This window comes from Moschus berezovskii, chromosome 5 (assembly GCF_049115385.1).
Source record: "Moschus berezovskii isolate FMDL1 chromosome 5, NW_MosBer_1.0, whole genome shotgun sequence".
Taxonomy (NCBI): Eukaryota; Metazoa; Chordata; class Mammalia; order Artiodactyla; family Moschidae; genus Moschus; species Moschus berezovskii.
In genome coordinates, this window is record NC_142464.1 from 95,181,652 (window position 1) to 95,193,828 (window position 12,177).

At 43.0% G+C, this 12,177-nt stretch overlaps 1 protein-coding gene across 1 annotated transcript; it reads right to left on the bottom strand.

Annotated features, from left to right (window-relative positions):
• Positions 1-7,769: 7,769 nt before the first annotated feature.
• LOC148777872 (uncharacterized) lies at positions 7,770-8,954 on the bottom strand. Its single transcript, XM_088836129.1, has 2 exons — positions 7,876-8,954; positions 7,770-7,842 (listed from the first exon to the last, which is right to left on the bottom strand). Exons 1-2 carry the CDS (start codon positions 8,952-8,954, stop codon positions 7,770-7,772), a joined length of 1,152 nt encoding a protein of 383 aa, XP_088692255.1.
• Between the last annotated feature and the right edge of the window lie 3,223 nt (positions 8,955-12,177).

Below are 12,177 nucleotides of genomic sequence, written 5' to 3' on the forward strand. Positions count from 1 at the left end.
TAAAATGAAAAAGTCTTAAGTCAATGATTAAAATTAATTATCAAATTTATTATGCTAGAACAAATCCCCTTTTTTGGAACATTTCCCCAGACTTTGTGATAAATGTGATTTCCCTGGAAATGTAAATAGTTTGAAGATAAGGGAAGCTCCCTGGACAAATAATTTAGGAAAGTCAAATACAATTAATTACAACTTGGTTTACTACAGCACTTTTCAGAGACAATAACAGAGAAGGTGCTGTCTTTGGTCCCCTTCCTTCAACCATCTGTTTCATACTAAGAATAAGTAACTTCTGAGGAACCTAATACAAATCACCTATCTTGAAGAGTATAATTAATTAAAGGCAAATTTTTACTCAAGATGCCTGCACTGTGAAACTAATACAACTTAAACTCTCTCTAGTTTAAAAGATTATAGAACCTGAGCTCTGAGATTTCAATCTGTATTTACAAAGCTTCATGCCTTTTCAAACTCAAAATTACTAAAACTTAATTAAACTAAAACTTTCCTTCTTGGCATGTTTATCTTCATTAATGACAGGGACCCTGACTTGAAGATCTGAGAATTTTATTTGAGTCTTTATTCATTCATTCAAAAACATTTACTGAGAGTCTGGAAGGTGCTGGAACTGAAGATAGAAAGATGAACAAAATAGAGACATTGTTTTGGGGGTTTTGGGGGAAAAGAGAGAAGTTAAAGGTGGCGTTAAAGAACCCGACTGCCAAAGCAGGAGAAGTAAGAGAGGAGGGTTCGATCCTTGGAGGAAGATCCCCTGGAGGAGGAAGTGGCAACCTACTCCAGTAGTTGCCTGGAGAATCAACCTACTTGTCTGGAGAATCCCATGGGCAGAGGAGCCTGGCAGGCTGCGGTCTATAGGGTCACAAAGAGTCAGACATGACTGAAGTGACTTAGCACACAGGCAAGCAATTACTATACAAAATGGTAAGGGATTATAAGTATTATAATAAAAGTATTAAAGCAACAAAAGGGCCAAGGACACCTAACTTACCTCCTCCTCATTCCCTCAAAGATGTTGGATTCTGACTGAGATGCTAGTGATACAACTGAGGAAGATACCAGCTCTTTCTTCAGCAACAATAAAACAGCTTATGATATTAAAGAGAGAAATATCAAAACAAATGGTTTCTATCACTGTAAGAACAAAGTAATGATGCTTGCTTTGAACTCCAGTGAAGGCTTCACAAAAGTAAAAATTTGGTTGATTATATATTATATAAAGATATTTGCTATATAATTTTTAAATTTTCAAATTAATGTGTTGAGGGTGCATAAAGATACTTAAACATTTTGAAGGAAGGCAATGGCGACCCAAGTGGATGGACATTAGGGAGGGAGAAAAGAATTCTCAGCTAGAAAAAGAGCCTGTACAAAGGCACAGGGGCAAGAAACAGCTCCTTATGTTGATAGTTCTACATGGTCTGTAAAATCAAAGCAAGCAGTAGTTCTATACAGTCAAAGCAAGGATAAAGAAGGGAATGACAAGAGACGAGCTTAGATGGTAAAAACAGGCTATCTTGTTGGTTGCAAAGGACAGGGATCCACTATGGATATCTCAAGAAAAGATAAGTCAATGCAAGAAATAAATGTAAATTAGAACTGGAACAACAAATTCAGGCATCCCTAGAAGACAGTCCCTATCTCATGGCATACCTCCTTATCCCTGCACTGTTCTCTCTCTCAGGAGCGATATGTTCTCTTTACTCAGTTTCTGTGTCCCCATAGTTTCGTTTACACATGGCTCTTATTAATGTCCCAGTCTTTATCTAGCTCATTTTAACCCCCAATATTCATATTTTAGTTCCCACTTCATTAGGCAATTTTAGTATTTTCTATTTCAAGTTACAGAGAAAGAAAGAATTTTGTAAATGTGGTTTATTTTCCTTCATCTGACCATAAATCAAAGTATCCTGGATGGCAAGCACTCTGGAAGATCTTTGGTCTATAGTCCAGAAATAATTCAAATAAAGGTAGCCAGAGAAAAATCAGTCATGTGAAAAAAAACATGGCTGTGGATCCTTCTGAAATGACTAAGAATTTTTTTTTTTTATTGAAGCATAGTTGATTTACAATACCGTTAGTTTCAAGTGTACAGCAAAGTGATTCAGTTACATATATTTTTTCAGATTCCTTTACATTACAGGTTATTATGAGATATTGAATATAGCTCCCTGTGCTATATAGCAAATCCTTGTTGCTTGTGTATTTTATGTATAGTGGTGTATATCTGTTAATCCCATACTCCTCATTTATCCCTTTCCTGTCCTTCCTTTTTGGTAACCATAAGTTCTCTATGTCTGTGAGCCTGTTCCTGTTTTGCAAATACTTTCATTTGTATTATTTTTTAGATCCACATATGAGTGATATCATATAGCATTTGTCTTTCTCTGTCTGACTTACTTCACTCAGTCTGATAATCTCTAAGTTCATTCATGTTATTTCAAATGGCAATATTTCATTCTTTTATACGACTAAATAACATTCCATTGTGTGTGTGTGTGTGTATATATATATATATATCACACTTTCTTTATTCACCTTTTAATGAACATTTAGTTTACTCCCGTGTCCTGGGGAATATAAACAGTGCAGCTTTGAACATTGAGGTACATGAATGTGTCTTTTCAAATTAGAGTTTTTGTCTTTTATAGATATATGCCCAGGAGTGGGATTTCTGGATCATTTCTGGTAACTCTGTTTTTAGATTTTTAATAAACCTCCATACTGTTCTTCATAGTGGCTGCACCAATCTACATTCCCACCAACAGTGCAGGAGGGTTCCCTTTTCTCCACACCCTCTCCAGCATTTATTGTTCATAGACTTTTTTATGATAGCCATTCTGATTGGTATGAGGTTTTGATTTGCATTTCTCTAATAATTAGCTATGTTGAGCATCTTTTCATGTGCCCATTGGTCATCTGTATGTCTCTTTAGAATAAATGTATATTTAGGTCATCTGCCCATGTTTTGATTGGATGAATTGTTTCACAGAATCTTTTAAATTTATTTCTTTTTAATTGGAGGAGAATTGCTTTACAATATTGTGTTGGTTTCTGCCACATATCAACATGAATCAGCCATAGGTATATGTATGTCCCTCCCTCTTGAACCTGCCTCCCACCACCCCCTCCATCCCATCCCTCGAAGTTGTCACAGAGCACCAGAATTGAGCTCCCTGCATCATACAGCAATTTTCCACCAGTTATCTAATTTTATATATGGTAATGGAAAAACATTCTATTCTAAAGGAGATCAATCCTGGATGTTCATTGGAGGGACTGATGCTAAAGCTGAAACTCCAATACTTTGGCCACCTCGTGCGACGAGTTGACTCACTGGAAAAGACTCTGATGCTGGGAAAGGTTGGGGGCGGGAGGAGAAGGGGACGACGGAGAATGAGATGGCTGGATGGCATCACCGACTCTGTGGACATGAGTTTGAGTGTACTCCGGGAGTTGGTGATGGACAGGGATGCAGCCATGAAATTAAAAGACGCTTACTCCTTGGAAGGAAAGTTATGACCAACCTTGATAATATATTGAAAAGCAGAGACATTACTTTGCCAACAAAGGTCCATCTAGTCAAGGCTATGGTTTTTCCCGTGGTCATGTATGGATGTGAGAGTTGGACTGTGAAGAAAGCTGATCACCGAAGAATTGATGCTTTTGAACTGTGGTGTTGGAGAAGACTCTTGAGAGTCCCTTGTACCACCAGGAGATCCAACCAGTCCATTCTAAGGTAGATCAATCCTGGGTGTTCATTGGAAGGACTGATGCTAAAGCTGAAGCTGCAATACTTTGGCCACGTCATGCGACAAGTTGACTCACTGGAAAAGACTCTGATGCTGGGAAAGGTTGGGGCGGGAGGAGAAGGGGACGACCAAGAGTGAGATGGCTGGATGGCATCACCAACTCTGTGGACATGAGTTTGAGTGAGCTCCGGGATTTGGTGATGGACAGGGAGGCCTGGCATGCTGTGATTCGTGGGGTCGCGGAGAGTCGGACACGACTGAGCGACTGAACTGAACTGAACTGAACTGAACTGAATGTATATGTTTCAATGCTGCTCTCTCTCAATTCATCCCACCCTCTCCTTCCCCTCCCTGTGAAATGACTTAGAACTTTTGAGTGATCATTAGTCTTTGTAAAAGGGATTCAGCTGTGTGTTGGTAATAGACATCAGGATAAATAGGAAATAGAAATTAAGAGGTAGGAACAGAAAATCTAGTCTAGCTTTCCTCACCATATAGCCAGGAATGAAACAGGATAAGCTTGTGATAACAGCTACAGAGGTACTGTGAAGGTTAACAACCAGAGGTACTCTGGTTGAGAATGGGATTCTTTAACACATGAGATATAAGTTGATATTATGGACTGGGAGAATACAGCAAAGGATTAAAAAGAGGTTGCTATGAAAAGTGAAAAGTGATAATTAAAAGAGAAAAAGTCCTGGGAAGGGAAAGAAGATAGTTACAGGATACAGATGAAAAAGTTGACTGTAAACAGGAGGAGGAAACAGCTGGAGATAGGGGTGTTTTATAGGCATGTGGGCAGAAAAGCAAAGTTCTCCATGCAGTAGCATCAATTTCGTGAAACAGAAGACATGACCAACTTCTCTTGGGGATAGGAGGCAAGAGGAGACAAAAAGAGGTGTAGATGCTTGGAAGGCAGCATTTTGGGGAAAATAGGGGAGAATGGATTAGCATTGCTGGGGCGCTAGATGAGGATGGACACTATAAATCTAATATTTGGGGATTTGTGGCATTCTCCAGCAATGTTCGCCAGTCTGGCAGTAGATATTTGTACAGAGTCGATCCAAGTATTTGATGTTTCCTAGGTCAATATGGCAGAAAGACACAAAAGAAAGTCACTGAAAGTGACAAGTGAGTGACTAGAGTCCTGCACCTTCCTGAAACTTCTATTGTAGACCAACTGGTCTTCTGACTGTCCCTAGACTAGGACTTCTATTTTCTGACCCTGTTTATTTGCTTACAACATTCTTTTAATTTGAATTCACCTTCTTCATTTCAACTTTATAGTTTAAGCTTCATTTCAAATGTTATCTTTCTACAAGGCAATCCTTAATTCTCTTTTTCATCAAAATTAAACTTTTGCCTTAAAATTGTTATTATATCAGAATGTTTTGCACTATTTATCAACTATTTCTTGACCTGCTATCAGACCCACAAATCACTGCAGCTGGTATTCACAGAAGACAAAATAGTTCACATTGAGACTGGACACTATGTAACTCCTAGAGGGAAACATAGAACTCTCTCTGACATAAATCACAGCAACATCTTTTTTGATCAATCTCTCAAAATAATGGAAATAAAACAAGAATTAACAAAGGGGACCTACTTAAAGTCAAAAACTTTTGCACAGCAAAGGAAACAATAAATTTTTAAAAACCCCACAGATTGGGAGAAAATATTTGAAAATGATGTGACCAATAAGGGATTAGTCTCCAAAATTTACAAACAGCTTAACAGCACCAAAACAAACAACCCACACACAAAAAATGAGCAGAAGACCTAAACAGACATTTCTCCAAAAAAGACATATGGTTGGCCAATAGGCACATGAAAAGATGCTCAATATCACTAATTATTAGAGAAATGCAAATCAAAACTACAATGAGATATCACCTCACACAAGCCATAATGGCTATCATCAAAAAATCCACAAACAATAAATGCTGGAGAGGGTGTAAAGAGAAGGGAACTCTCCTACATTGTTGATGGGAATGTAAATTGGTACAGCCACTATGGATAACAGTATGGAGGTTCCTTAAAAAACTAAAAATCAAGCTACCATTTGATGCCGCAATCCCCTTCCTGGACATGTAACTGGAGAAAAACATCCAAAAGGATACATGCACCCCAATGTTCACTGAAGCACTGTTTACAATAGCCAAGACATGAAAGCAACCTAAATGTCCATCAACAGATGAATGGATAAAGAAGATGTGGTACAGATATACAATGGAATATTACTCAGTCATTTAAAAAGTTAGATAATGCCATTTGCAGCAACATGGATGGACCTAGAGAGTGTCACAGTGAGTGAAGGCAGACAGAGAAGGAGCAATATTGTACGATACCCCTTATTTGTGGAATCTAAAAAGAAATGATACTAATGAGCTTATAAAACAAAGAGACTCACAGACTTAGAAAATGAACTTATGGTTGCCGAGAGGAAGTGGTAGTTAGAAACTTTGGGAAGGTCATGTATACACTGCTATACTTAAAACAGATAACCAAAAAGGACGTATTGTATAGCACAGAGAACTCTTCTCAATGGTATGTGGCATCCTGGATGGGAGGGGAGTTTGGAGGAGAATGGATACATGTATATGTAAGGCTGAGTCCTTTCACTGTTCACCTGAAACTATCACAACATTGTTAATCAGCTATACTCCAATACAAAACAAAAAGTTCAAAAGAAAAAAAAAAGGCAACAAATAATAGCTCACATTTTATTGAGTCCTTACCATACTTCACATGTCTAAGTACTTTCCATTGATTATATAGTTATATCAACAGTATATAAGTTATGAATTTTTACTAGAACCATTTTAGAAATGAAGAAGCAGAGGCAGAAACAGTATAAGCATCACAGCTAGCATGCAACAGAAGGAATAGCTCTAGCAATCAGACTCCAGCGTCTCTGTCTTAACCAACACACTACACAACTTCCCACAGGCTTTTTATTGTATCGTCTTATATTGTAAATTAGGAGGTTATAGTTCTTCTAAATTTCAGACTTCTGTAAGAAATGATTCAGGTCTTAAATTTCTTTTCCTGAACCCCTAAAAATGTGTGTTGCTCTCAACAAATAGTTACACAATTAATTAATGGCTCAGAGCCTGGAATCGCACTGAATCCTTGGAATGAAGAGTAATAAGGAATTTTCCAGGTAGTTTGATTGGAGCATTTCCCTCTACCTGAAGCTATTTCCAAAGACTGCTGTTCAGTCACTAAGCTATGTCCAACTCTCACCAACCCATGGACTGCAGCCCACCAGGCTCCTCTGTCCATGGAATTTCTCAGGCAAGAATACTGGAGTAGGCTGCCATTTCCTTCTCCAGGGTATCTTCCCAACCCCAGGGATCAAACATAGGTCTCCTGCACTAGCAGGCAGATTTTTTTACTGGTGAGCCACCAGGGAAGCCCAAAGATGGTCTCTTTTACTATGCAATCAAGGTGATTTGGTCTCCTCTGAAATCTGTAGGTGAGAGAGGAAGTCTATTTCTGTTTTGTTTTTTGCATTTATTGCTATTCTAGGTTTCATCAAGTGCCCAGACTTCCAGAAGAGAAGGGAAATTCTCTACTTCTTTTATCTAACTTATTTTTTCAGTGAAATATATGATTGCGTGGTTTTTAAAAGTATATATATCAGTGTTTGAACTTTAAATGATAAGATTTGGAAATCTTTTTGCTTTTTGTTGGTTTTTATCCCCACAGCCCGGCGAGAGTCAAAGCATTCCCAGGGGACCGTATCCACCCAGACAGCAATTATCATCGGTTGCTCCTTATAAGCCAAGAAGAGATGTTCCTCTGATCGCTCCTGCCAACGGCCGAGGGCTTATTTCACCACAAGGGCCTGTGCTACCTCCCCTCCTTTTTAGAAACGGGAAAGGTGCACCACCTACTTCTCCTGGGACCACAGGTCACCTGGCTCCACGTCCTCCTTCTGGTGCAAAAGGGAACCATGCACCTCCTCCTGCTCCTGGTACAGAAAGGCAACTTTCATCTTCTCCACCTGACACTGAAGGGCGCCTTCCCCGTCCTGCTCCTGCTAAAAAAGGGCGCCTTCCCCCTCCTGCTCCTGGCACTAAAGGGCGCCTTCCCTCACCCGCTTCTGGCACAAAAGTGCGTCTTCCCCCTCCTGCTAAAAAAGGGCGCCTTCCCCCTCCCTCTCCTGGCACAAAAAGGCGTCTTCCCCCTGCCCCTCCTGGCACAAAAGGGCGTCTTCCCCCTCCTGCTAAAAAAGGGCGCCTTCCCCCTCCCTCTCCTGGCACTAAAGGGCGCCTTCCCCCTGCCCCTCCTGGCACAAAAGGGCGTCTTCCCCCTCCTGCTAAAAAAGGGCGCCTTCCCCCTCCCTCTCCTGGCACAAAAGGGCGTCTTCCCCCTGCCCCTCCTGGCACAAAAGGGCGTCTTTCCCCTAACTCTCCTGGCACAAGAGGCCGTCTTCCCCCTCCTCCTCCTGGCACAAAAGGGCGTCTTCCCCCTGCCCCTCCTGGCACAAGAGGCCGTCTTCCCCCTCCTCCTCCTGGCACTAAAGGGCGCTTTCCCCCACCCGCTTCTGGCACTAAAGGGCGCCTTCCCCCTCCCTCTCCTGGCACAAAAGGGCGCCTTCCCCCTCCCTCTCCTGGCACAAAAGGGCGCCTTCCCCCTCCCTCTCCTGGCACAAAAGGGCGCCTTCCCCCTCCCTCTCCTGGCACTAAAGGGCGCCTTCCCCCTCCCTCTCCTGGCACAAAAGGGCGCCTTCCCCCTCCCTCTCCTGGCACAAAAGGGCGCCTTCCCCCTCCCTCTCCTGGCACAAAAGGGCGCCTTCCCCCTCCCTCTCCTGGCACAAAAGGGCGCCTTCCCCCTCCCTCTCCTGGCACTAAAGGGCGCCTTCCCCCTCCCTCTCCTGGCACTAAAGGGCGCCTTCCCCCTCCCTCTCCTGGCACAAAAGGGCGCCTTCCCCCTCCCTCTCCTGGCACTAAAGGGCGCCTTCCCCCTCCCTCTCCTGGCACTAAAGGGCGCCTTCCCCCTCCCTCTCCTGGCACAAAAGGGCGCCTTCCCCCTCCCTCTCCTGGCACAAAAGGGCGCCTTCCCCCTTCCCCTCATGGCACTAAAGGGCGCCTTCCCCCTCCCTCTCCAGGCACAAAAGGGCATCTTCCCCCTCCCTCTCCTGGCACTAAAGGGCGCCTTCCCCCTTCCCCTCATGGCACTAAAGGACGCCTTCCCCCTCCCTCTCCTGGCACTAAAGGGCGCTTTCCTCCTACCTCTCCCCCACTTGGCACAAAAGGGCATCTTCCCCTTCGTGTTACAAAAGGGTGTCTTCCTCCTCCTGATACAAAAGGGCACTTTCCACATTCAACTAAAACAATCACAACCATACCTACTACTACTGATGTTACCAAATCCACTACCATCTCAGAACCCACCACCACAACAGCAACCGTCACTTCTACAGAGCCCACCCCTATAGCAATCACCATCATTTCCTCTGAACCGACCGACACAACTACGACCACTTCCACAGAACCCACCACCATAGCAACAGCAATCACTGATACAGAATCTGCATCCACAGCAACTGTCCCTTCTACTGAATCTACTACCATAACACCAACCATAACCACTATCACTGAATCCTACATCACCTCTGCAGAATCCATGACAGAAACTATCACTGCATCCACAGAGCCCACCATAATAGAAACCACCACTCTTTCCACAGAGTCTGCAACCACAGCAACCACCACTACTTCCACAGAATCCTCCATGGCAACCTTCATTACTTACACAGAGCCCATCACAATAGAAACTACTCCCACTTCCTCAAAATTCACCAATAAAACAGCAACCATCCCTACCACAGAGCCCAGCAGAGCAACCACCATCACTTCAAATGAATCTGCCACCATAATAGCAACCATCACGACTTCCACAGAACCTGATATCACTTCCACAGAATCCTCCACCACAGCAACCATCATCACTACTACAGAACCTACCACAATAGTAACCAATACTGTTTCCATTGAACCCACCACCACAGCAACCACTTCAGCTGAACCTATCATCACAACAGGAAACAATACAACTTCCAGAGAATCTACCACAGCTGCCATCACTATTTCCACAGAACCCAACAAAATAGCAACCACCACTACTCCCACTTATCCCTTCACCACAGCAACCACCATCACTTCCATAGAACACACTGTTACAACTACCACTATACAATCCACAGAATTGCTCACCACAGCAACCATTACTACTACTACTACAGAACATACAACCACTACTTCTTCTAGAGAACCAACCACCACAGCAATCACAAGTTCAACTGAACCAGCCACCACAATAGCAACCACCATCACTTCCACTGAACCATATACTACTCTCACAAAATCCTCCACAGCAAGCATTGTTACTTCCATTGAGCCTGCTGCAATAGAAACCACCACCACTTCTACAGAACTCATTGATAAAACACCAACAATTCCTACCACCGAGCCCAACACAGAAACCACTACCAGTTCATCTGAACCTACCACCTCAACAGCAACCATCACTTCAATGGAGCCCACCACCACTTCAACTGAACCTACAAAGACAACAGCAGCCAAACTTCCCTCAGAGCACAACGCAACAGTAATTACCACCACTTCAACTGAACCTAACACCTCAATAGGAAAAACTGTAACTTCTACAGAAGCCACCAACACAGAATATACTACCATTTCAACGGAATCTACCACAGCAACTATCATTACTTCAATAGAACCTACCACAACAACAACGACTACTTCCACAGAGTCCACCAACCCAGGAACCATGACCATTTCAGCTGAACCTTCTGCCAAAACTGAAACCATCATTTCCACAGTGCCAACCACCATAGCAACTACCACCACTTTAACTGAAACTACCACAACAGGAAACATTATAACTTCCAAGGAACCTGCCACCACAGCAATAATCATCACTTCTTCAGAGCACACCACCATAGCAAACACTGCCGCTTCTACAGAACTGACCAACACAGCAGCCACCATAACTTCAACTGAACCTACCCCAACACCAGCAACCATCACTTACATAGGGCCCACCATCACAGCAACCAATATCACTTCCACTGAACCTCCCACCACAACAGCAACCATCACCATGTCCACTGAACCTTATACAACTTCCACAGAATATACGACAGCCACCATTACTATTTCCACAGAACCCACTACAATAGCAAGCGCTGCCACTTTCATAGAGCCCACTACCACAGTATCCACCACTGCTTCCACAGAATCACCCACCACAGCAACCATCATCACTTCTACAGAACCTACCACATTTTCAACAACCATGGGACCCACAACTAAACCAACAATCAACACCTCTGCAGAATCGACCACCACAGTGACCACTACAGCTTCCATGGAACCTACAACCAAAGCAACAATCAACACCTCTGTAGAACCCACCTCCATAAAAACAATCATCACTTCTACAGAGCCCACCACTACAGCAGTAACCACTACTTCCTTGGAATCCCCCAACACAACGACTATCATGACAATTATAAAACCCACCACAAAAGCAATCATCACAGCTTCCACTGAAACCCTCACCACAGCAAACACCACCAGTTCCATAGAATCAACCACCAGAACACCAACCATTACCACTTCCACAGAACCCTATACCACTTCCACAAAATCTACCACAGCAACTACCATTACTTCCACAGAGCCCATCACTACAGCAATCACCAGTATTTCTGCAGAATCCCACACCACAGCAACAATCATCACTACTACAAAACCCACCACCCAAGCAATCACCATCACTTTGACTGAACCTACCACCACAACAGGAACTACCACAACTTCCACAGACATTATTACTCATGCAACAATCATCACTTCTATGGACTCTACCACCATGGAACCCACCATAACATCAACTATCACTTCCACCAAGCCTACCAATCCAACAACCACAGCTACTTTAACTGAACCTATGACCACAACATCAACCATCACATCCAAAGAAATCCCCACCACAGCAACCATTATTACTTCAGAACCCACTATCAAGAAAACCACCATCACTTTGAATATACCTACCACCTCAAACAGAACCACTACAACTTCTACGGAACCTAGTGCCACAGCTACAATCATCACTTCTAGAGAATCCACCAACACACCAACCACCACCACTCCCACTGAACCAACCACAATGGCCACCATCAACACAAATACTGAACTTTATACCACTTCCACAGAATCCATAGCAGCCACCATCATTACTTCCACTGAATCAGCCACAGTAGCAAACAAAATCACAATGCCTACCTCTACATCAACCATCACCATGTTCAAAGAACCCCCCACCACATCAATCAGCATCACTACTACAGAATCCACCACATTAG

Excerpts from the sequence above, each read along its gene's own strand:
- LOC148777872 (XM_088836129.1), bottom strand. The coding sequence starts at position 8,954 with ATGAGGGGAAGGGGGAAGGCGCCCTTTAGTGCCAGGAGAGGGAGGGGG. Across the intron at positions 7,843-7,875 it reads CACTTTTGTGCCAGAAGCGG|GAGGGGGAAGGCGCCCTTTT; the intron begins GTGAGGGAAGGC and ends TGCCAGGAGCAG.